This window comes from Somniosus microcephalus, chromosome 4 (genome assembly GCF_052327205.1).
Source record: "Somniosus microcephalus isolate GS21.2 chromosome 4, FLI_Smic_1.0, whole genome shotgun sequence".
Lineage (NCBI taxonomy): Eukaryota > Metazoa > Chordata > Chondrichthyes > Squaliformes > Somniosidae > Somniosus > Somniosus microcephalus.
In genome coordinates, this window is record NC_140990.1 from 33,521,582 (window position 1) to 33,548,425 (window position 26,844).

The 26,844-nt window shown below is 48.9% G+C and overlaps 1 protein-coding gene across 1 annotated transcript; it reads right to left on the reverse strand.

Moving 5' to 3' along the window:
- Positions 1-215: 215 nt before the first annotated feature.
- LOC147118578 (uncharacterized) lies at positions 216-26,844 on the reverse strand. The gene is made up of 3 exons (XM_085983938.1): positions 26,752-26,844; positions 1,429-2,064; positions 216-239 (listed from the first exon to the last, which is right to left on the reverse strand). The coding sequence occupies exons 1-3, from the start codon at positions 26,842-26,844 to the stop codon at positions 216-218; spliced, it is 753 nt and encodes a 250-aa protein (XP_085840064.1).

Genomic DNA, 26,844 nt, shown 5'->3' on the forward strand with positions numbered 1-26,844 from the left:
ATTTTCTCTCTTTATTTCAGATTTCCAGCATCAGCAGTATTTTGATTTTGTAATTGGATGGATCTTTCAGAGAGCTGCACAGGCACGATGGGCCGAATGGCCTCCTTCTGTGCTGTGTCATTCTAGGATTCTGTGAAGTGTCGGTTAATGCAATTTAAGAAGCATCAAAGGATTTGTGTCAGAATTTAACTGAGTATCGAGCCAACATGTCCAGGTTATGTAAACTGGGCCTGATCACACTGGAAAGAGAAGGTCGAGAGGTGATAGGATTGCTGTTTTTAGGATTCTAAAGGGACTGGATAATGTAGAGCACGACAAGTTATTTCACCCTGTCCAGAACTGTAGAACCAGAGGACACGGCCTACGCTTGAAGGGGGTAAATTCAAATCCAATCTGTGGAAACAATATTTCAGTGAGTGGTCAATCTCTGGGACAGGCTCCCTAGGGAGATGGTGGAAGCAGTTAGTGTTGATTCATTCAAATGTAAATTGGATCGATTTCATTCATAGAATAAGATTTTGGGCCACAGTATGTGAGTACTTTGAGACATGACATGTGGTCAGTGTAGAATGCTCGGGAGGAAGAGGTGACTTTGGTCCGATGGCGCCTAAAGCTCTCCACCACTGGGGTTTTCCTCACCTCATGTCTGGGCCTGTTGTAGACTCATTAATAGAGATTGATCGCTGTGATTAGTCAACAACTCCATTATCGTTGTATCATGGGACTCCCAGGATGGTAGAAGGCCAATTAGATCAGAACCGAAATAATCCAGTGTAAGAAAGGAGAAACGGCCCAAAAATGGAGCAGTCAGCAACAGGACATCAATTAGTCTCCTCTTATCATGGAGACATCACAGACTCGACACAAAGTGTGTTTGAAACAAAGCTGATTTATTTGACATTTATACAGAATATTAAACTCCAGCCCAGTTATAGGGTTATTAACATCAGCAGAAACAAACCCCAACTGTCACAGAGTGAACAATCCTGGATGTGATTAACAGCAGCAATAAAAGCAGAATCTAACCCCTGCAGTCACTTGTGAACTCACTGGTGTCTCAGTAGGGTGGATGACTGACTGAATCCCTTCCCACACTCGGAGCAAGTGAATGGCCTCTCCCTAGTGTGAACTCGCTGGTGTGTTAGCAAGTTGCATGTACGAGTGAATCCCTTCCCACACACGGAGCAGGTGAAAGGCTTCTCCCCAGTGTGAACTGGCTGGTGTATCAGCAGGTTGGATGAATCAGTGAACCCTTCCCACAGACGGAGCAGGTGAATGGCCTCTCCCCAGTGTGAGTGCGTAGGTGTCTGAACAGATCCTTTGCGCTTTTAAAGCTCTTCTCACAGTCAGAACATTTAAATGGTGTCTTATCAGAGTGAACAAGTTGGTGTTCAATGAGGCTGGAGGAGTTAGTGAATCCCTTCTCACAGGCGGAACAGGTGAATGGCCTCTCCCCAGTATGAGTACGTTGGTGTTTAGCAGGTCATTTGTGCGCTTAAAGCTCTTCTCACAGTCAAAACATTTAAATGGTCTCTTGTCAGAGTGAACAAGTTGATGTTCAATTAAGTTCGATGAATAAGTGAATCCCTTCCCACACACAGAGCAGGTGAACGGTCTCTCCCCAGTGTGAGTGTGTTGGTGTCTCAACAGATCTTTTGTGCTTTTCAAGCTCTTCTCACAGTCGGAACATTTAAATGGTCTCTTATCAGAGTGCACAAGTTGGTGTTCAATAAAGCTGGATGAACAAGTGAATCCCTTCCCACACACGGGGCAAGTGAACGGACTCTCATCAGTGTGAACTCGCTGGTGTGTTAGCAGTTGGGATGACTGAGTGAATCCCTTCCCACACTCAGAACAGGTGAATGGCCTCTCCCCAGTGTTAACTCGCTGGTGTCTCAGCAGTTTGGATGACTGAGTGAATCCCGTCCCACACATGGAGAAGGTGAACAGCCTCTCCCCAGTGTGACTGCGTCGATGAGTTTCCAGCTCAGATGGGTAATTGAATCCCTTCCCACAGTCCCCACATTTCCACGGTTTCTCCGTGGTGCGGGTGTCCTTGTGTCTCTCCAAGTTGGACGATCAGTTGAAGCTTCGTCCATACACAGAACACGTGTATGGTTTCTCCCCGCTGTGAACAGTGCAATGTTTTTTCAGGCTGTATAACTGGTTAAAGCTCTTTCCACAATCAATGCACTGGAACACTCTCACTCGGGTGTGTGTGTCTCGGTACTTTTCCAGTCACACTGATTTTTGAAATCTTTTCCCACAGATAGAACAGGCAAACATTTCTCCTTCCACATTCAAAGGCTGATGATATTCCCTGTAAAAGCAGTTTACAAAAGTCATCGCTGTAAGTTCAGGATAAAAATGCAGAACAGATAATTCCAGTTTCTATGGAACATTCTTTCCTCTCTTATTACATAGAGTTACATAGATTGTACAGCACACAAACAGGCCAATTGGCCCAACTGGTCCATGCGGTGTTTATGCTCCACACGAGCCTCCTCCCATTTCTCTTCATCTCACCCTATCAGCATCTCCTTCTATTCCTTTCTCCCATGTGTTTATCCAGCTTCCCCTTAAATACATCCATGCTCTTCGCCTCAACTACTCCCTGTGGCAGCAAGTTCCACATTCTCAGCACTCTCTGGGTGAAGGAGTTTAATCTAAATAGGACTTTCCTGGGCAGCCAATGAGCACTGTTGCCTCTTTCGTGTGTAGGATTCGCAAAATTGGACTTTGTATTAATAAGGGTCAAATGGCAGAAGAGGCTGTGATTTTAAAGACTGTTTTAAAAGAAGCCCAGAAAAAGGGCATACAAAATGGCCACCATACCATGTGACCAGCTTATTGGGACACTTTAAAATGGTTCCTGCGCAACCTCAGACAGCTTTGTGGATTCAACTCACAGAAAGTTCTGGAAGCCGTTTCTGAGAGAACGAAACCAGACCCACACGTATGCATATGGATTAGATGCAGATCCAGTCAAGATCGGCCTGGAGACAGAGGCCATCAAAATGTTGACCCAGACAAAAGGGGACAATTTCATATTCATGAGAACAACACCAAGGACTAGATAACGAGATCAGCAGGACATTAAAAACAATGAAGGTCATTCCAGACCAGAGATGGGCCTTTACCGGCCATCGAGAACATTTTAAAATATAATAACTACCCCGCTGTGCTCCCAGCCCGCCAAAAGTTAAACAAAGACTAACCTGATTTTGGGTGGGAGACGGAAGCTTCTGGGAGAAAGGTATATCTGGAAGACTTTTCGGCAGTTGGGGAGAAAAAGCTTGAACACAGACACTGGTGGGAGAGAGAGCTTGAATCCGGACACTCAGAAGAAGAAGCAGGCACTCACGGGAGGAAGAAGAAAGCCAACACCAAGAAGGCTGTCTCGAAGCCAGCGTCCCGCCCCGGGGAAACACATCGGGAGATCATCGACCATCCCCGGGCCATTGCCAGAACGAGAGGCCATCGACCCAACTTGGGAGAAGAAGCAAAAAAATAAAAACCCCAAGAGAAGAAACCTTCCAGCCACCCCGGTTGGAAGGAGAAGAGATAAAAACAAACTGAAGAAGCGATGGGAGCCAGCCCAAGGCTCCTCTGACTAGGGTCGAGCCGACAATCCTCAACCCCGTCGACATCCAGGCCCGCCGGTGTCCAGCCACCCCCGACCCCCACCTCAGGAGAGAGGTGTGGCACAGCTCGCTGGGGCTCCACGATCCACGTGGAGATGAAACGCCTGAAAGGACCAAACACAGACTCGTTTTCAAAACCTTGCACTTCCTGGTGGGATTGGTGAGCATGTTTCTGGCCCTTCACAATCAGATCTAGATAGGTTTAATAAGGGGGTGGATTTAAGGGTACAATTAACATGAGTTGCTGTCCCTCGATGTTCCATGTGTTTCCTTATTTCATGATGATCTTTGTAGAGTATAAGATGCCTGTATTTGCCTTAGTACTGTGTCGTTATGATTTGTTTTGTGTTTTTCCCTTCCATGTACTCTCTTATCTGCTTGCATTTGATTTGATATTTTTCCTTATGCAATGAAATTTCATTTTGTTTCATCAAACTTGGTCTACAAGAGTTTTCTCTACATTGTAGTTCCTGCCCCAAAGGCCAGAGTATAGAATCTAAGGGGCGAGTGGGTCGAACCACTCAAGGTTTTACTGTGCAAGAGAGAGAGGCCTCTAGAGAGAGAAACCTCGGGGACATCTCTCAGGAAAACTCCTTACAGAAAATGGCGACCGCGGCAGGACTCTGGCAGCAGGATTGCAATGTAGTAGATCCAAGTTTGAATGGTCGAAATGCAATGGATGAGAGGATAGCGGATTATGTCTTTGGCAAGGTATATCTCACTAAACAGTGGATTTCCGATCTCTTGCTGGATGGGCGTCCGGTGGACGCAGCCATCAGGTGGACAGAGAGCAAAGAGCATAAGAAGTCAGTGGAGAAGGCAGTGTGGCTGATGTGTTACAAGAAGCAGGTCCAGATCTTGGACCGGGTCGTTGCAGCACAGGCAGCCAAGATCACAGCCCAGGCAGCAGAGATAGAGGAAAAGGCCATGGGAGGGGAAAAACTCATCACAGCGCTTCACGCGCTGAATCAGGAATGCCAAGTGGTAGCTAGTCAACATCAGGCCAGGATAAAGTACCTGGAGTGCCAGGTTACTGAGGCAAAGATTAATGAAACGAGGATACGGGAGAAAAATGCCCGCCTCGCACAACAGCTAAGAGCGCAGGAGGAGAGAGTAGTGGAGGTTAAGGCAGCTTACAAGCTAGCCCTCGAGCACTGGTTTGAGAGCACAGGCCACGGCCCCTGCCAAAAGACCATAGAGGACCTAAGAACGGTCCTGGTTAAGGCAAAAGACATGGTGTGTCTCGTCAGCCCAAAAGCTAGTCACATGGACTTTTTAAAGGAATCAAAACAGCCGATTCCAGCTGAGGTAATTGTGGTACCAGCCACCGAGCCCTCAGCACCACCGAGCTATAGTGAGACTTGGCCGGAAAAGGAGGGGGTAGTGAAAGAGGAGGTAGCCGAGGTGGAGTGTGTGGAAGAACCACTGGTCGCAAAGCCAGGACCAGCACCAATGTGTCCCGCTCGGCACCAGAGCTTCGGTTCCAATGCTGCCGATGGCAGTATCGGACCCCACCAGAACCAGCTCATGGTGCCCTACGCTGGCCCGCAGTTAAGGTCCATGGTGAGCCACCTCGCACGACTCACAGTAAAGGGAGATCCCTCGGTTCATTTCAGGGAGATAGAGGAAACAGCAGCCATTAATGACTGTGATGATCAGGAACAGGTGAAACTGTTGCTTTTCTCCCTGGATTGCACAATCCTTCAGTGCCTCTCAGAGGATAGTAAGAGGGGACGGAAAGGGTATGCGGATCTCAGGGGGGAAGTTTTAGAAGTGATGGGAGTGGACGACGGTAGTCCGTTTGACCATGTAGAAGGGACCGTGCAGCTATCTGGAGAACCCCCACGGGTTTTCACAGAAAGGCTGTGGCCAGTGTATCGACGCAGCTGTCCGGGTATGCCTGAATGGGCTATAATGAGCAACAAACAGCGGGTTCATTGGCTCCGTTGCTTGGTTACCAACAGCTTGCCAGAGATACGGGCCCTAGCCAGATCTTGGTTCGATCCCCAAGGTCCCGGCATCACGGAGGAGACGGTACTCCGTCAGCTTAATGTAGCGTACAAGAATTGTAGAGGTCACGAAACACCTCCCCAGAAGGGAAAGGTGCATGAGGCAAAACACGCAGCCCCAAGCAAGAAGGAGTGGTGTCAGGAGGGGAATCGCCCTGTCCAAGCCAAGCTCAATTGCTACGGGTGTGGGAAGGATGGACATTGGCGCAAGGACTGTAGAAATCCGTGGAAGGATAATAAAGGGAGATTTCCCGCAGCCCAAGCCCAAGCCCAGACCGCCGCCCCAGCACCAGCCCAAACCCAAGCCATAGCTCCTGCCCCAGCACAAGGAGCTGGTGCAGTTATGGATCCCGCTGCGATCGAATCAATTTTAGAGACAATGCGGTCTCTGATGATTTCGCAGGGGAAAATAGCTGTCACCACCGGTCTTGTCGCTCCCGAAACCCCAACCACTGTACCCAAGTGACTAGAGCCGGTGCAGCCCGTTTACTTGTGTGCGCTGCGATATGATATATGGAGGCGACCCCTCGTGGAGATGGAAGTGCAGGAGGTAAAAGGGACCTATTTGTTGGATACGGGGGCATCGTGCACCGTGATCCACACAGATAACCCCGCCACCTCGCCTCTGTCCACCGGGGTTCCATATATTCTGTCGGGCTTCACAGGCAAGGAACAGGCTGGCGCACATTCCATTCCCCTCTCCATTCATTCAGGACCACTCCGCACCAAGTGGAGGTGTTTACTGATGAAGTGGGAGGTGGAGAATGGGAAAGGGATCCTCGGGTCTGATTTCTTGGTCGAACACGGGATCCTCGTGGACCTAAGAAACCATTGTCTTTGGGGAGCGGGTAAGGGTGAGCCGGGCAAGGTAGTCGTCATCCCAGGGGAAGGAGAAAGAGGGACCCTGTGTACCGTGAAGCCAAAAGAGGGCTACGACCGTGAACTCATGGTCATGGGTGTCCCACAAGATTTGCAGGCATTCGTGTGCGATCACCTGATGACATTTGCCACTCACAAGCATGATTGCGGGAGGGTTACCGGGTTTGAGGTTAGCGTAGACGGGGACCCCATGGCCCGACCCCAAAAACAGTACAACTTCCACCGGGAAGCGGAGCCCGACATGGAGACAGCAATATCTTCACTGGTGCAGCAGGGCGTGTTGAGACCGATAGTCACCCATGTGAACTCTCCGTTATGGCCGGTGAGGAAGCCGGACGATTCCTGGAGAGCCACGGTGGACTACAGAGTCCTCAATAGCAACATCCCAGCCTGCGCGCCGACAGTAGCAGCAGTTGCCAACCTGATAGGAAGTATTCCAGCCTCCGCGACCACGTTCACGGTACTGGATATTTCTAATGGGTTTTGGTCCATCCCTTTATGGAGGGAGGATCAGTACAAGTTTGCCTTTACGTTTAAAGGGCAACAGTACACCTGGAACTGCTTGCCACAGGGTTTCCACAACAGCCCCAGCATTTTCCATCAATGCATGGCAGGGAGTTTAAAAGAGTTCAGCCAGCCCAATCAGCTAGTGCAGTACGTGGACGACCTGCTCCTGTTCACAGACTCGAGAGAGGAGCATGGCCCACTATTGGCCGAGTTATTGGAGCTGTTAGGAAGAAAGGGTTTCAAAGTAAACCCAAAGAAGGCACGGATCAGCCAGCAGGAAGTGAAATTCCTGGGTCTGACCATCCGCGCCGGTGAGAGAGCCATAGATAAGGCCAGGCGGGAATCGGTGCAAGATCTATCGATCCCCACCACCGGAGCCCAGGAGTGGGAAGTAGGAGATAAGGTCATGGTAGGAGACTCTGCCCGAGTGGGGAGTTCAGAACCACTGTACAGGGGACCCTACAAGATTGTAGGCAAGGCCAGCCCCATGGTATACGCAGTGAAGTTGCCCCGGTGCACTAAATGGTTTCACATCAATCAGTGCAAACTGTTTAAACCGGGTGCAAGAGCATCAGCAACCGAAGCCAGGTCTGAGGATAAAGATTCTCAGCCTGAGGTGCGCGATGAGTCACAGACCACACAAGCTGGCGTCGTAGCCTGCTTGGAAGGAGAAGCTGTCCCGCCCACCTGGGGGGAGGTTTCCCCGATGGCCTGGGACTCGGACGAGGAGGGGCCCGAACAACAAGGTCCCGCCCTCGACACGATTCTGGAAGAGGTGGAGTCGGAGGACGGAGATCCTGCCCTCGACTCGAGCGTGGGGGAGGTAGAAATTGGGGGCAGAGATTCTCCACCTGTAGGGACAGGTGAGGAGGAGCCGTCTGCCACAGGCCCAAATCCCGAAGGGGCGGAGCCTGAGGGGAGTGAGCCGAAGCCCACAGTCGTGGAAGAGCCATGGGCTGTGAGAGCTGAAGTCCCACCCGAAGGTCCACTCGCCAAGGGAGCCTGCCCAAATCCCAAAGGGGCGGAGCCTGAGGGAAGGGAGCCGAAGCCTACAGTCGTGGAAGAGCCACGGACTGTGAGAGCTAAAGTCCCACCCGAAGGTCCACTCGCTAAGGGAGCCATGCCCAAAGTACCTTTTCGCAGGTCGACTCGAACGCCTCAGCCTGTAAAACCTTGGCCCGATTCCCCCGCTCCCAGTAGACGCCGACTTCAGAAATCCACGAAAAAACACAGTCCCCGATTAACAGCAAAAGGCTGCGGGGAACCCGAGCCACAGGTCACTGCAGCCCCGCCACAGGGAGCGGCAAGCTGCAGTCCAATCAGGGATTAGGCAAGCTGCCCGGGGACGGGCGGCGCTGTACATAAGTTTAGGTTTAAGTTTAAGGTGTGTAAATATTAAAATGATTAGAGTTTAAGTCGTTTTAAAATCTGCCCAGTATGTGTGTGTTTTTGGATCGAGGTCGAAAGACCCGATCATGCCGTCACCTAAGCCAGAATCTCTCGGGAGCCTGGCTATATTGTTTGATTTATTGCAGGAACCAGGAGAAAGATGAGAGGGATCCTCGTCGCGTTCGTGATAATCGGATGGAGCTGGGCCTATCGGGGCCGCACCAAGGACTCCACGATTTATGGGTGCTCTGGAAATAGAGGCCCCATCGCGACTGACGGAACCGGCTCACGGGATGCTGAAGAGACTGCTGCCTACTTCCATGAAGGGAGATGGCCAGGCTGGCTGGAGTCGAACTCTACTGAATACTCTAGCCAGATGGGGTTTGCGTACAGAGAAACGTCTCTGATGTGCCCCAGGGTGCGGATCATTGCACCCAGGATCAGCGTCACCGTGGGCAAGAAGATTTGCTTGAACTGTTTGGGACATGTACCGTTGGACCGTTGGTGGTGGCTGCGCAAGTTGAGCAGCACCATGAAGAACTCCACTGTGGAATGGGAGAGATTGGGTAACAACACCCGTCGGACAATAACGGGAACTCACGGGGGGTTGAGTGTCTGTTGGGACAAATGGTGGGAACCAGTTGAGGGGATCTACATCTGTATGTAGGGTTCAGAAAGCACTTGCCCCACAGGCATCTCCATCTTTTTCCAAAGACAGTGGCAGGATGCTGGACAAGGAATGAGGTGGGATGTCAGCACACGGGCGTGTGGAATCCCATACTCTCAGATCCCAGTAAACGCCACTGAGCTCATCACCCGACTCCGCAAGCCCCTGCCCACAGTTCCGGTAGCTAAAGCCCTCAAGGAAGGCTGCCCCACCACAACAAAGGGACCCGGGAATGGATTGGTATTGGTACCCACAGGTCAGGTGCTGTACCAAGGGGTGCACTACATGGTGGCTTCGGTGATTTTAAACCTCACCGAGGTACGATTGCCAGAGTGGTGCCCCAGGGAAACGGAGCAATTATACCAGGTCCTGTTAACAAACATGTTTAAACAGTTTTACGAATTCGACTTTGCCGATGTCGACAGAGCCGAATTGTACACCACACCACATGAGGTCTTGGACAGAATAGGGAGACAAAGAAAGGGTGCAGTAAATGATATTTTCACAGCTTTTAATACAGGAACTTCCGTCATCAACACACTGGATGAAGTGGAGCTGCAAACCCAAATTAATGGTTTAAAAACACAGTTAAGAAAGATACTGACTGATGAGAATAAGGTAGTGGGTTCTGAGTTACATGAGGACCAGGCCATGACACTACACTTAAAAGAGATAATAGCTGAGCTGGAGAAACACGCCAGAATGGTAAAAGCTCTCATCAGGGAGAATCGGAATGCGTCCGATCAGGCTGTGCAGAACGAAGCTTGTGTACTATACGGGGCGTGGTTACTGGGCGAGGGCCGCAGTAATCTGGAGGATTTAAAGCAAGGTTTAGTCCCCTCCTGGATCAGCAACAAGCACCTCGCAGCCCTCCACCCTTTTGAGAATACATTGAGTCCGTGCCAGCTCAGACTGGCTTCAGAGGCCTACCCAATCCCAGTGGACTGTGGACGGTCTAATCACACCATTATGGGTATAGTGGTAAGAATGCCGGTGATGGGAAAGACAGCAAAACCCGCCCCGGTATACAGGGTGGAGAACATTGGAGTCATTCAGGGGGGTGCGCACATTCGCTACACAGGGGTCCCACCTTACGTCATTCGATGGGAGCATGCAATGACGGGTACCGACCTCTCAGGGTGCCGGAGCCGGGGAGCACACATCATCCTGTGTCCCCAGCACTTGAATGCCCATTCAAAACCATAGTGCGGGTTCAGAACTGCTGGCGCGAAGCCTATAAATTGCACCATGGAGGCAATGGCACAAGGCCATGTGCCCCCGCAGGTGGCATATATAGGAGGTGGGACATACTGTGTCACCACTGCAGTGCCCCACTACCAACATGGACAGCACGGTTGGTGTCCGGTTAGTGACAGCAGCTTCTGTTTCAAGCCCAGGGCAGAAGTTCAAGTGGCCCAAGAGCGAATTGTCCCCATTCCTGAACCTTCCACTGTTCACATCACTGTGAAAGAGAATTTCACCGATCTGCAGAGGTAGAATTGAGAAATACTAAGGGGAAAAAAACGTTAGTGGGAGTAGTTTATAGACCTCCAAACAGTAAGGCGAAGGTTGGGGATGGCATTAAAAGAGAAAGTAAAGAAGCGTGCAATAAGGGCACAGCAGTCATCATGGGTGACTTTAATCTACATATAGATTGGACCAACCAAATGAGTAACAATACTGTGGAGGAAGAATTCCTGGAGTGTTTACGGGACGGTTTCCTGGATCAATATGTCGAGGAACCAACCAGAGATCAGGCCATCTTGGACTGGGTATTGTGTAACGAGAAAGGATTAATTAGCAATCTTGTTGTATGAGGACCCTTGGGTCGGAGCGATCATAATATGATCGAATTCTTCATTAAGATGGAGAATGAAGTAGTTGACTCGGAGGCTAGGGTCCTCAATTTAAATAAGGGAAACTACGATGGTCTGAGGAGCGAGTTGGGTAGGATTGATTGGGGAATGTCACTCAAAGGGTTGACGGTGGATAGGCAATGGCAAACATTCAAAGACCGAATGGATGAGCTACAGAATTTGTTCATCCCAGTTTGGCATAAAAATAAAACAAAAAAGGTGACCCAACCGTGGCTAACAAGGGAAATTAAGGATAGCATAAGGTCCAAGGAGAGGGCATATAAATTGGCCAGAAAAAGCAATAATCCTGAGGATTGGGAGCAGTTTAGGATTCAACAAAGGAGGACAAAGGGATTAATTAAGAAAGGGAAAATAGAATATGAGAGTAAGCTTGCAGAGAACATAAAAACTGACTGTAAAAGCTTTTATAGATATGTGAAGAGAAAAAGATTGGTGAAGTCAAGCGTAGGTCCCTTGCAGTCAGAATCGGGGGAATTTATAATGGGGAACAAAGAAATGGCAGACCAACTAAATACATATTTTGGTTCTGTCTTCACAAAAGAGGACACAAATAACCTCCCAGAGATGCCAGGGAACATAGGGTCTGATGAAAGGGTGGAACTGAAAGAAATCAGTATTTGTAGGGAAATGGTGTTAGGAAAATTGATGGGACTGAAGGCCGATAAATCCCCAGGGCCTGATAATCTACATCCCAGGGTACTTAAGGAAGTGGCCCTAGAAATAGTAGATGCATTGCTGGTCATCTTCCAGAACTCGATAGACTCTGGAACGGTACCCATGGATTGGCGGGTAGCTAATGTTACCCCACTATTCAAAAAAGGTGGTAGAGAAAAGGCGGGGAAATATAGACTGGTAAGCTTGACATCGGTAGTGGGGAAAATGCTAGAGTCCATTATAAAAGATGTAATAGCAGAGCACTTGGAAAGCAATGACTGGATCGGACAAAGTCAACATGGATTTACAAAAGGTAAATCATGCTTGACTAATCTACTGGAATTTTTTGAGGATGTAACTGGTAAAATAGATAAGGGAGAACCAGTGGATGTGGAGTATTTGGACTTTCAGAAGGCTTTCGATAAGGTCCCGCATAAGAGATTAGCGTGCAAAATTAAGGCACATGGGATTGGGGGCAAGGTATTGACTTGGATAGAGAACTGGTTGGCGGACAGAAAGTAAAGAGTTGGAATAAACGGGTCGTTTTCCGAGTGGCAGGCAGTGACTAGTGGGGTACCGCAAGGATCGGTCCTAGGACCCCAGCTGTTCACAATATATATTAATGATCTGGACGAGGGAATTGGATGTAATATCTCCAAATTTGCAGACGACACAAAGCTGGGTGGGAGGGTATGCTGTGAGGAGGATGTCGTGAAACTCCAGTACGATTTGGACAGGTTGGGTGATTGGGCAGAAACATGGCAAATGCACTATAATGTGGATAAATGTGAGGTTATCCACTTTGGTGGCAAAAACAGGAAGGCAGATTATTATTTGAATGGCAATAGATTGGGAGAAGGGGAAGAGCAAAGAGACCTGGGTGTTCTTGTACACCAGTCGCTGAAGGTAAGCATGCAGGTGCAGCAGGCGGTTAAGAAGGCAAATGGTATGTTGGCCTTCGTAGCAAGAGGGTTCGAGTAGAGGAACAAGGATGTCTTGCTGCAGTTGTACAGGGCCTTGGTGAGGCCACACCTTGAGTATTGTGTGCAGTTTTGGTCGCCTTACCTGAGGAAGGACGTTCTTGCCATGGACGGAGTGCAGCGAAGATTCACCAGGCTGATACCTGGGATGGCAGGAATGACGTATGAGGAGAGATTGTGTCGATTGGGCTTATACTCACTGGAGCTTAGAAGATTGAGAGGGGATCTTATCGAAACCTATAAAATTCTGTCAGGCCTGGACAGACTAGATGCAGGAAGGATGTTTCTGATGGCCGGGGAGTCCAGAACCAGGGGTCATAATCTAAGAATAAGGGGTAAGCCATTTAGGACTGAAATGAGGAGGAATTTCTTCACCCAGAGAGTGGTGAACCTGTGTAATTCTCTGCCACAGAGGGCGGTGGCGGCCAGTTCATTAAGTATATTCAAGAAAGAGTTGGATATATTTCTTAAGGCTAAAGGGATCAAGGGATATGGGGAGAAGGCAGGGACCGGGTACTGAATCTGGATGATCAGCCATGATCTCATTGAATGGCGGAGCAGGCTCGAAGGGCCGAATGGCCTACTCCTACTCCTATCTTCTATGTTTCTATGTTTCTATGCTCAGCTCACACTGCCCAGGTGGGTGACGGGAGATTCTGACCAATAGGGAGTGAGCGGGGCGGGGCTGGAGGAGCGAGCCGGCGGCGGGTCCTCCAACCAATCGGGGAGCCCGAGGGGCGGGACTAGTGCCGGCTGATTGTCTGATCCGCAGGGCAGCGAGTTTCTCCAGTCCCTTGTTCAGGGCCCGGGGCCAGGGGAGGCTGTGGGCCTTTATTCCCCTTATTGGACACAAGGCTCTTTGTCTCACAACACACTGGCTCAGGTTTTAATAGAGACTTTTAAAATTCATGAATAAAGGCAGATAAACCTCGTGGAACAAAATATTTAATATTTGGGAGTAAATATACTGTTATTTTTCCTCTGTGGAATTTGTTAGTTTCAGACAATAACAACAACTTGTATTTATATAACGTCTTTAATGCAGTAAAATGTCCCAACGCGCTTCACGTTAAAAACAAAATTTGACACTGGGTACAAACCAAGCATATTCCCATAAAGAGGAAAGATGGGGCGTCGAAAGCTCGAGCTCCCGATGACAAAGGATGTAGAGGTTAGAATAAAACAGAAAAAGGAGAGACAGAATACAGACAAAAACCAGGAGAATACAGAGAGTGGGGGAAATTGAAAAAGGATATAAGAAAGAAAGACTTGCATTTATATAGCGCCTTTCACAACCACCAGACATCTCAAAGCTCTTCACAGCCAATGAAGTACTTTTGAAGTGGAGTCACTGTTGTAACGTGGGAAACACAGCAGCCAATTTGTGCTCAGCAAGATCCAACAAACAGCTATGTGATATTTACCAGGTAATCTGTTTTTGTTATGCTGGTTGAGAGATCAATATTGTCCAGGACACCAGGGATAACTCCCCTACTCTTCTTCAAATAGTGCAATGGGACCTTTTACATCCACCTGAGAGAGCAGACGGGGCCTCAGTTTAAAGTCTCATCAGAAAGACGGCACCTTCGACAGTGCAGCATTCCCTCAGCACTGCAGTGTCAGCCTAGCTTTATGTGCTCAAGTCCCTGGAGTGGGACTAGAACCCACAACCTTCTTACTCAGAAGCGAGTGTGCTACCCACTGAGCTGACACAAGGGAGAGAATACAAGAAAAGATTAGTGGGTAACGTAAAAGGGAACCCAAAAATCTTCTATAAACATGTGAAAAGTAAAAGGATAGTTAAAGGAATGGTGGGGCCGATTAGGGACCAAATAGGAGCTCATCATACGGAGGCAGAGGGCGTGGCTGAGGTACTGAATGAGTACTTAGCATCTGTCTCCACAAAAGAGGATGAAGTTAATGTCGCAGTAGAGGAGGGGGAGTAGAGAAATTGGATAGGATAACAATGGATAGAAAGGAGGTGCTAAATAGGTTGTCATCACTCAAAGTTAACAAGTCACCCAGTCCAGATGGGATGCATCCTAGATTGCTGAGGGAAGCTAGGGTGGAGATAGCAGAAGCTCTGACCACAATCTTTCAATCTCCCTCAGATATATGGGAGTGGTGCCAGACGACTGGAGGATTGCAAATGTTACACCCTGTTTAAAAAAGGGGAGAGGGCTAAACCTGGTAACTACAGGCCAATCAGTCTAATGTCAGTGGTGGGTGAACGACTAGAGACCATTGTCAAGGACAAAATTCTCACTTGGAGAAGCATGGGTTAATAAGGGGCAGCCAGTATGGATTTGTTAAAGGTAAATCGTGTCTGACTAACCTGATTGAGTTCTTTGATGAAGTAACAGAGGGTTGATGAAGGTAGTGCAGTAGATGTTGTATACATGGACTTTCTAAAGGCATTTGATAAAGTACCACACAAGAGACTTACTCGGAAAATAGAAGCACAGGGAATTAAAGGGCTGATGGTAATTTGGGTATATAATTGGCTAAGGGAGAGGAGACAGTGAGCAGTGCTGAGGGATGTTTTTCTGACTGGAGGGAAGTATGCAGTGGGTTCCCCCAGGGGTCGGGATTAGGACCACTGCTTTTCTTGTTATATATAACTGACGTGGACTTGGGTATAGGTGTACAATTTTGAAGTTTACGGATGATACAAAACTTGGCAACATAGTAAATAGTGAGCATAGTAGTAGCAGACTTCAGGAGGACAGAGACAGACTGTGAAATGAGCAGACACAAGGCAGATGAAATTAAATGAGGATAAGTGTGAAGTGATGCACTCTGGGAGAAACAACAGGGAGAGGCCGTATAATCTAAATGGGACTATTTTGAGGGAGTGCAAGAGCAGAGGGACCTGGGGGTCCATATTCACAAATCTTTGAAAGTGCCACGGCAAGTTGGTGAGACGGTTCAGAAAGCGTATGGGATACTTGGCTTTGTAAATAGGGCCATTGAATACAAAAACAAGGAAGTTACACTAAACCTTTACAAATCACTAGTTAGGGACATAGGACAGGAGGAGGCCACTCAGCCCCTCGAGCCTGTTCCGCCATTCAATGAGATCATGGCTGATCTGTGACCTAACTCCATACACCCGCCTTTGGCCCATATCCCTTAATACCTTTGGGTAACAAAAACCTATCAATCTCAGATTTAAAATTAACAATTGATCTCGCATCAATTGCCATTTGCGGAAGAGAGTTCCAAACTTCTACCACCCTTTGTGTGTAGAAGTGTTTCCTAATTTCACTCCTGAAAGGTCTGGCTCTAATTTTTAGACGATGCCCCCAGTCCTAGAATCCCCAACCAGCAGAAATAGTTTCTCTCTATCTACCCTATCTGTTCCCCTTAATATCCTGAAAACTTCGATCAGATCACACCTTAACCTTCTAAATTCCAGGGAATACAACCCTAATTTATGTAATCTCTCCTCGTAACTTAACCCTTGAAGTCCGGGTATCATTCTGGTAAACCTACGCTGCACTCCCTCCAAGGCCAATATATCCTTCCTAAGGTGTGGTGCCCAGAACTGCTCTCAGTACTCCAGGTGTGGTCTAACCAGGGTTTTGTATAGCTGCAGGGTTTTGGCCTCAGCTGGAGTCTTGTGTACAGTTCTGGGCACCACACTTTAGGAAGGATGTCAAGGCCTTGGAGAGGGTACAGAGGAGGTTGACCAGGATGGTACCAGGGATGAGGGTCTTCAGTTATGTGGAGAGATTGGAGAAGCTGGGATTGTTCCCCTTATAGCAGAGAAGGTTAAGAGGAGACCTAATAGAGGTGTTCAAAATGATGAGGGGTTTTGATCGAGCAAGTAGGGAGAAACTGTTCACTCTGGCAAGTGGGTCGGTAACCAAAGATCACAGATTTAAAATAGTTGCTAAAAGAACTAGAGGGAAATGAAGAGAATTGTTTTCACACAGAGGGTTGTTCAGATCTGGAACGCACCATCTGAAAGGATGCTGGAATCAGGTTCCACAGGAACTTTCAAACGGTAATTGGACATGTACTTGAAGAGGACTAGTTTGCCGAGTTCCGGGGATAAAGCTGGGGTTTGGGACTAAATTGGACAGCTCTTTCAAAGAGCCGGCACAGACACGATGGGCCGAATCACCTCCTTCTGTGCTGTTAGATTCTATGATCAGTTTGAACATGCTGGTGTCTCTTAAGGATGTTACAGCTTTTAAAGCTCTTCCCACAGTCAGAACATTAAAAGGGTCTCTCGTCAGTGTGAACAAGCTGGTGTGACAGGAGGTGGGATGATTGAGTGAATCCCTTCCCACACACAGAGCAGGTGAAAGCCCTCACCCCAGTGTGAACTCGCTGGTGTTCCTTCAGTTCCCAGGGGCTTTTAAAGCTCTTCCCACAGTCAGAACATTTAAAGGGTCTCTCGGCAGTGTGAACGCGCTGGTGTACCAGCAGGTTGGAGGACCGAGTGAATCCCTTCCCACACACGGAGCAGGTGAACGGTCTCTCCCCAGTGTGAACTCGCTGATGTACCAGCAGGTGGGATGACTCAGTGAATCCCTTCTCACACTCAGAGCAGGTGAACGGCCTCTCCCCAGTATGTAGGTGTTGGTGTCTCTTCAACTCCCCGGAGCATTTAAAGCTCTTCCCACAGTCAGAACATTTAAAGGGTCTCTCGTCAGTGTGAACAAGCTGATGTCCCTTCAGATCCCCGGAGCTTTTAAAGTTCTTACCACAGTCAGGACAGTTAAACGGCCTCTCATCAGTGTGAACTCGCTGGTGTCCCTACAGATCCTGGGGGCTTTTAAAGCTCTTCCCACAGTCAGAACATTGAAATGGTCTCTCGTCAGTCTGAACAAGCTGGTGTTCCTTCAGATACTGGGGGCTTTTAAAGCTCTTCCCACAGTCAGAACATTGAAATGGTCTCTCATCAGTGTGAACTCGCTGGTGTCCCTTCAGATCCTGGGGGCTTTTAAAGCTCTTCCCACAGTCAGAACATTGAAATGGTCTCTCGTCAGTGTGCACAAGCTGGTGTCCCTTCAGTTCCCCCAGGCTTTTAAAGCTCTTCCCACAGTCAGAACATTTAAAGGGGTTCTCTCCAGTGTGAACTCGCTGGTGTCCCTTCAGCTGCCCGGAGCTTTTAAAGCTCTTACCACAGTCAGGACAGTTAAACGGCCTCTCATCAGTGTGAACAAGCTGGTGTCCCTTCAGTCCCCTGAGGCTTTTAAAGCTCTTCCTACAGTCAGAACATTGAAATGGTCTCTCACCAGTGTGGACAAGCTGGTGTCGCTTCAGATTCCTGAGGCTTTTAAAGCTCTTCCCACAGTCAGAACATTGAAATGGTCTCTCACCAGTGTGAACAAGCTGGTGTTCCTTCAGATCCCCGGGGCTTTTAAAGCTCTTCCCACAGTCAGAACACTGAAATGGTCTCTCATCAGTGTGAACAAGCTGGTGTTTCTTCAGATCCCCGGAGCTTTTAAAGCTCTTCCCACAGTCAAAACACTGAAATGGTCTCTCCCCAGTGTGAACTCGCTGATGTGTTTGCAGGTGGGGTGAACAAACAAATCCCTTTCCACAGACGGAGCAGGTGAATGGACTGTCCCTGGTGCGACTGCGCTGTTGAGCTTCCAATGCAGATGGGGAACTGAATCCCTTCCCGCCATCCCCACCTTTACCCGGTTTCTCCCCGGTGTGACGGTGCACGTGTCTCACCAGGTCAGGCAATCGGCTGAATCCGCGTCCACACACTGAACACGTGTGCGGTTTGTCATTGCTGCGATCACTGCTTTCTCCTTCCATGTGCAAAGGCCGATGATATTCAGGTCCTGATGAATCGAGTGACTCTGTCAGAGCTTGACGTGATGTTTGGTCTGAGCTTCCCGTCTGTAACTGCTCCACTTCTATAACCCTGTAAATTGAGATCAGAAAAGGATCAGAGGCAAACTGTTGTTTAATTTTCCCCTTTCCGAACCCAAGGGCAGTGAAGCTGATTTTCAGGCCCCAGCTGCTGCACAGGTTGGTTGAAAGGATCAGCAGTAATGGCGGCTGCAATACCCACAAGCCCCCATGCTCCAGAAAGCGCTCTGTTGACTCTGAGTCCCGCGCATGTGCTCATGGCCCCTGCGCTCTCCCTCCTGCTCCACAATCGCCCATCCCGATCGGTCCGCAATGCGCATGCTCAGCGCACAAAACCCCGCGGTTGGAACACTGGGCGCACATGCGGAGCCGCAACATCTGGTACGCGTGCGCGGCTCAGGTGGGGGCGAGTCGGTGTTTCACCTCAGCCGCCAGGGAGGTGCGCATGTGCAGGATGACCCAACATTCTGTCAGCAATCACTCCTTCGTTTCTTTAATAAAAACAGAAACTGCTGAAAATACTCAGCAGGTCAGGCAGCATCTGTGGAGACAGAAACAGAGTTAACGTTTCAGGTCAATGACCTGTCGTCAGAACTGCTTGTTCGTTATTGTCAGCCAGTGGCTCAGTTGGTAGCACTCTCGCCTCTGAGTCAGAAAGTTGCGGGTTCATAGTCCCAGCCCAGAGACTTGAACACCAAATCTAGGCTAACACTCCAGTGCAGTGCTGAGGGAGTGCTACACTGTCGGAGGTGCCGTCTTTCGGATGAGACGTTAAACTGAGGCCCCGTCTGCTCTCTCAGGTGGATGTAAAAGATCCCATGGCAATATTTCAAGAAAGACTTGCATTTATACAGTGCTTTCATGACCACCAGATGTCTTGAAGTGCTTTACAGCCAATGAAGTACTACAATGAAGTAGTCACTGTTGTAATGTGGGAAAGAGCAGGGCAGTTATCCCCAGTCTCCTAGCCAATGTTTATCTCTCAATCAACATAAAAATATAGATTATCTGGTCATGATCACATTGCTGTTTGTGGGAGCTTGCTGTGCGCTAATTGACTGCCATGTTTCCTACATTACAACAGTGACTACACTTCAAACACTACTTCATTGGCTGTATAACACTTTGGGACATCCGGTAGTGGTGAAAGGCGCTATATAAATGCAAGTCTTTCTTTCTTCACTGGTCTCACCAGCGACCTCTTCTAGCTGATGGTTGATTGACATTACAAGAGGATTTGAGTACAGGAGTAAAGAAGTCTTACTCCAATTATATAGGGCCTTGGTGAGACCACACCTGGAGTACTGTGTACAATTTTGGTCTCCTTACCTAAGGAAGGATATACTTGCCATAGAGGGAGTGCAACGAACGTTCACGAGATTGATTCCTGGGATGGCGGGACTGTCGTATGAGAAGAGATTGAGTAAACTGTTGTGTAAGTAGCTTTAAGGGAGAATTCACTTTATACTGTAGTACCGGCAGTGACCACACCTGTATATAAAGCCATAGCAGGCTTCTGTACTTGCAGTTTAAGCTTACCCTCTGTTCAGTAAATACCTGTTATTATTGTTCTCCTGCAGTCCGTGTATTATTGCTACGCGGACACTACACTGGCGACGAGCAGGTTCGAACTCACCTGCAGTACTGCATCACCTCACGGGGATCTTTCCCTGAAAAGAAGCTTCTTGGAGGTCAAAGTCAGAGCAACGGGCGTCGACCGCGGGCAACCGCCCAGTGATCCATCGGAGTTCGGAGAATTGCAGGGGAGGCTGTGGAGAGCTGGGCTTGGCTCCCCAGTCAAGGTGTTCCAGCAAATCGTGCTGGTAGCAGGTAGTGCGCTGACCCTTCCGGACTGCAGCGGGCTCGGGCTCGATCGAGCGGCTCTGCAAAAGGAGCCGTGCAGCGTCGTCGGGAGGAAAAGAGAGAGAGAGAGGGTGGAGCGCACAGGGCGCGGTCGGTGCTCAAGAACCAGGCAGCGTAGAGAAAATTAAACAAGGGGAAGGAAAAATGAGACGCGCCGAAGCTGCGGGTTGCTGCCATTACCCTGTAGAACGCTAGGAGCAGCGTTGGCAGCAAGGGGAAGAAGGAATAGCGCGGGAAGCGCCATTTTATTCCATTGGGGAAGAAGGAAAAGCGCGGGAGGCGCCATTTTAATCCATTGGGGAAGAAGAAAAAGCACGGGAGGTGCCATTTTAAAACACCCAAGATGCCGAAGAGTGGCAGTATCACTGCTTTCGACAACGAGGTAGAAGGCTGGACCACGTATGTGGAAAGAATTGAAGTGTACTGCAAGGCAAATGAGGTGGCCGATGGAAAGAAGGCGTCGGTATTATTAAATTTGATGGGCGCGAGAACGTACGGCCTATTGCAGAATTTAATTACCCCAGCTAAACCAATGGAGAAAAGTTTTGAAGAGATTGTTAATATCTTACAGGAACACCTAAACCCTACACCATTGCTGATAGCAGAAAGATTCAAGTTCCATAAAAGAAACCAGCACAAAGATGAGAGCAATGCTGACTATCTTACAGAACTACGCTGGTTATCGAAGCACTGCCAGTTCGGAGCAGGACTGGCAGACACCTTAAGGGATAAGTTTGTCTGCGGGCTCCAGAGTGAAGGAACCCAGAAATGACTACTTTCGGAAAAGGACCTGACGCTAGAACAGGCTTTCAGCTTGGCAGTATCCTACGAAGCAGCAGCACGGGGAGCTGCGGAAATACAGCAGAAACCACAAGAATACAGCACTAACGAAATGGCGTATGGAGCAGAAAAGTGCTATCGCTGCGGCAGAACAACCCATGATCAGAAGGACTGCTGGTTTAAGGACAAAGTATGCAGGCAATGTGGGAAAATGGGACACATAGCAAAAGACTGCAGGTCGGGAAAGAAAACCAACACTAAAAGAACTACTAAGGAAAAGTACAAGAAAGTAAATAAAATGACAGACAGTAGTTCAGAAGGTCAGGAGGGTGATAATGACTCCGGGAGCAGGAGACTAAGTTGTCTAAAGTTACAAAACGTGATCGCAAAGGAGGATCACTGAACCATTTGGGTCACCCTCATGATAGCAGGGTCCCAAGTAAAGATGGAATTGGACACAGGATCAGCCCTAACTGTCATGAATCGATGAGACTATGAGCGGCTATTCTCACACATACCCTTGAAGGACACGGCCATTGTGTTGAAGACATACACGGGGCAAAAAGTCTACCCCAGAGGAAAAATAAGGGTGCCAGTTAAATACAACGGCAAGGAAACACAGAAACTGTATCTATATATACTACAAGATGGAGGACCACCATTATTGGGACGTGAATGGATCCGAAAAATACAATTGGATTGGCATTCCATTCAGGCGCTAACTGTGACTGACAAAAAGGATGACGACGTCACACCTGGACGACTGTCAAAAATTCTAACTGACGCAAAAGAAGTGTTCCAACAAGGACTTGCGACTCTAAAAGGAGTAATGGCAATGATAAAAATCGAAGATAACGCAAACCCAAATTTCTTTAAGGCCAGACCGGTACCGTACGCGATCCGCCCAGCCGTTGAAGCAGAGCTGGAGAGTCTGGAGCGTTCGGGTGTGCTGTCCAAGGTGGACTGGAGCAAGTGGGCCACACCCATCGTTCCTGTAATGAAGAAATCATTGAGCAGCACGCCTGGGGAGCCGCAGAAGGTTCGCATCTGTGGGGACTTCAAGGTAACTGTGAAACCAGTCCTGCACACAGTACAATATCCACTTCCACGGATAGAAGATATTTTCACCTCACTATCTGGAGGGAAACGCTTTATGAAGATTGATCTGGCCCAAGCGTATCTACAAATGGAGGTGGAAGAAGCATCTAGGAAATACCTCACGATAAACACTCAAAGGTCTTTACCAGTACAACCAACTGGTATTCGGGGTAGCATCAGCCCCGGCTATTTGGCAGAGGGCGATGGAACAAGTCCTGCAAGGGATCCCGGGGACCCAGTGTTATTTGGACGACATCCTGGTTACGGGCGAAAATGACAGTGAACACCTTGCCAACCTGGAGCAGGTGCTCACTAGATTACAAGAATATGGGCTACGAGCCAACCGCCCCAAATGCGAGTTCTTCAGGAGACAAATCTCATATTGCGGCCACATGATTGATGAGGAAGGGTTGCATAAGTCCCCAAACAAGATTGAGGCAGTAGTCAAGGCTCCAGCACCGGAAAATGTGTCGCAACTGAGGTCGTTCCTCGGGTTGGTGAACTACTACCATAAGTTCTTGCCAAATTTATCTACAATTCTGCACCCACTGAACACCCTGCTGCAAACTGGAGTAAGATGGAACTGGAGTGATGAGTGTAAGCGTGCCTTTCAGAAATGTAAATGCCTAATCACTTCAAAAGAAGTATTGGCCCACTACAATCCAACACTACCGATTCGGTTGGCATGTGATGCATCTCCCTACGGCATTGGAGCGGTGCTGTCACACAAATTCCTTGATGGTTCAGAGAGGCCAATAGCCTTTGCGTCGCGCTCGTTAACCTCAGCCGAGCGTAACTAAGCCCAGATTGACAGGGAGGCCCTCAGCCTGGTGTGGGGGGTGAAGAAGTTCAATCACTATCTGCACGGGCAGAAATTCACCCTACTGACTGATCATCAGCCTCTGGTCTCCATTTTTAACCCAAAGAAGGGCGTTCCGGTGATGACGGCGCAACGGCTGCAAAGATGGTCACTTTTTCTAGGGGCACATCAGTATGACATAGAGTACAAGGGTACGAAACAGCATGGAAACGCTGATGGGCTGTTGTGCCTACCATTGCCTATGGTGGAGGAAGCACCTGCAGTGGACCCTGTTGAGATATTCCATTCGACCATAGTCGAATGTCTACCTGTTACAAACTCAAGTATAGAGGAGACCCGAAATGACCCGACACTCTCTCGGGTCTATGATTTGACGGTGAAGGGGTGGCCAGCACATTGTGACTCACTGTTGCCAGCATTCTCGCCAAGGAGAGAACAGCTGTCAGTGTGCCGGGGGACCTTGATGTGTGGATCCCGAGTGGTAATTCCACCCATGTTGAGAGAAAGAGTGCTCAATGAGCTTCATGAGGGTCATCTGGGAGGGGTGAAAATGAAGAGCCTAGCCAGGGCGTTTGTGTGGTGGCCGGGAATCGATAAAGAAATCGAAGAAATGACCAAGAGATGCACAGGATGCTAGAAGGTCCAGAACGCTCCACCACAGGCCCCGCTACACCCATGGGAGTGGCCCTCATCTCCATGGCAACGGGTACACATTGATTTTGCTGGTCCATTTATGGACTCAATGTTTCTAATTGCCGTGGATGCCCATTCGAAATGGCCAGAGGTCATCAAAATGTACTCCACCACCACGGAGAAAACTATTGCAGTCCTGCGGACCATCTTCGCCAGGAATGGCTTGCCAGAACAGATTTGCTCCGACAATGGACCACAGTTTGTGTCCGAGGATTTCCGGAGGTTTCTGAGGAATAATGGGGTGAAACATTACACATCTGCCCCATATCATCCAGCCACAAATGGATTGGCTGAGAGGTTTGTTCAGACCTTTGAAAAGGCAATAAAGGCGATGTATAATGACGACATACCACTACAACACAAGGTGGATAATTTCTTGTTTGCTTACCGGAATGCGACACATGCAGTCACCAACCAAGCTCCAGCCATAATGTTCTTCAACCGAAGGCTAAGATGTCACCTGGATTTGCTCAAACCAAACATAAGACGAGATGTTGAGGATAAGCAATTCCAGCACATCAATGAGAAGCCAACCAGGAGCTTCAAAATAGGGCAACCAGTCTTGGCCCACGACTACCGAACAGAAAAATGGCAGCCAGGAACGATATGCACACAGCAGGGACCACTAATGTACACAGTGGACGTTGGAGAGAGCATCGTGAGATGCCATGCTGACCAGATTCTAGAATCACAGATACAAGCCAAACCTATACCACTAGCATGTGCACCTGGTAATGAACCCGAAGTACAGATTGCGTCTACCTCAGAATCAGTGGTATTGGAAGCTGACGAACCAACCAATGACAATGAGCCAGAATCGACTCTGCCGCAAGAACAGGATACTCGAGAAAGGTGCTATCCAGTCAGGATCAGGAAGCCTCCTCAAAGACTGAACTTATAAATGATTATTTCAGTTGATGTATATAGTCCAGAGAAAATTGTAATTGTAATTAGTTATTATTTAATTGTTAAATGAATGTTATGTACTGTTTATCTAAAAGGGGAGGAATTGTTGTGTATGTACCTTTAAGAGAGAACTGACTTTATACTGTAGTACCGGCAGTGACCACACCTGTATATAAAGCCATAGCAGGCTTCTGTACTTGCAGTTTAAGCTTACACTCTGTTCAGTAAATACCTGTTATTATTGTTCTCCTGCAGCCCGTGTATTATTGCTACGTGGACACTACATAAACTAGGCCTGTATTCTCTTGAATTCAGAAGAATGAGAGGGGATCTCACTGAAGCATACAAAATTATTACAGGGCTTGATAGGGTGGATGCTGGGAGAATGTTTCCCTTGGCTGGGGAGTCTAGAACCAGGGGCCACAGCCTCAGGATAAAGGGTAGGCCATTCAGGACTGAGATGAGAAGAAATTTCTTCACACAGAGGGTGGTGAATCTTTGGAATTCTCTACCCCAGAGGGCTGTGGAGGCTCAGTCATTGGGTATATTCAAAACAGAAGTCGATAGATTCCTGATTAGTAAGGGCATCAAGGAATATGGCGATAGGGCCGGTGAATGGAGTTGAGGCAGAAGATCAGCCATGATCTCATTTAATGGTGGAGCAGGCTCGAGGGGCCGAATGGCCACTCCTGCTCCTACTGGGGACAGCCAGATTCCGCGCATGCGCACACGGGAGCGGTGGTTTTGGCCGAGTCCAGCACAGCGCCCCCTCCCGGTCACCAAGGGTAATAACCGTGCATGCCCAGAGGACACCAAACCCCTCCCCCACTCGGAGCTGCACCTGCGCACTCGGATCCTGTCTTACGCGGGGCATTCCGGGGAAAGGCCTTGGTGTCGGTTACAGAGTCGCGATCGGTGACGCAAAGTGAGTTTTCTCCGCTCGGATTGGGTGGAGAATCGCGCGGGGTGCAGGGGAGGGGTGGATCGGGAGAGAATAAAGAGAAATAGAAAAACCTGAGAGTCCGCGAGGCCCTGGACCGAGCGGCGTCAGTTGGACGGAGCTCGTGATCTCCTCGGAGACACGTGACCCGGGCTCACGGCCTGATTGACGGGAGCTGCCGACCAATACGGAGGGAGCGGGGCGGGGCTGGAGGAGCGAGCCGGCGGTGGGTCCTCCAACCAATCGGGGAGCCCGAGGGGCGGGACTAGCGCCGGCTGATTGTCTGATCCGCAGGGCAGCGAGTTTCTCCAGTCCCTTGTTCAGGGCCAGGGGAGGCTGTGGGCCTTTATTCCCGTTATTGGACACAAGGCTCTTTGTCTCACAACACACTGGCTCAGGTTTTAATAGAGACTTTTTAAATTCATCAATAGAAGCAGATAAAACCCGTGCTTCTGTGGCACAAACTTTCTAATATTTTATAGAATCATAGAATGGTTACAGCACAGAAGGAGGCCATTCGGCCCGTCGAGGCTCTCTGCAAGACCATTTCAGCCACTCCCACTCCCCTCCCTTTCCCCGTAACCCTGCAAATGTCTTTACTTCAGGAACTTATCCAATTCCCTTTTGAAAGCTGTGATTGAATCTGCCTCCACCACCCTTTCAGGCAGTGCATTCCAGATCCTAACCACTCGCTGCATAAAAAAGTTTTTCCTCATGTTGCCTTTGGTTCTTCTGCCAATCACCTGAAATCTGTGTCCTCTGGTTCTCGACCCTTCCACCAATGGGAACAGTTTCTCTCTATCTACTCTGTCCAGACCCCTCATGATTTTGAATACTTCTATCTGATCTCCTCCCAACCTTCTCTGCTCTAAGGAGAACAACCCCAGCTTCTCCAGTCTATCCACGTAACTGAAGTCCCTCATCCCTGGAATCATTCTCGTAAATCTTTTCTGCACCCCCTCTAAGGCCTTCACATCCTTCCTGAAGTGCGGTGCACAGAATTGGACACAATACTCCAGTTGAGGCCGAACCAGTGTTTTATGAAGGTTCATCATAACTTCCTTGCTTTTGTACTCTGTGCCTTCCTTGCTTTTGTTGCCTCTTGTTGCTGGCTCCAGGCACTGGAGCGGTTCCTGTGTGTTCGGCTCTCAGCTGCAGTCAGTACCTGGGCCAGGCTCAGCACTTTACCCAGCACATCTCTGCCCACGTTGTCATACTTGACACGGAGGGGCTGCGCAGGTTTCTCGTCCACCTTGGTCAGGACGAGAGGTCCCGACAACTCGTGCAAGTCTACGGGCAT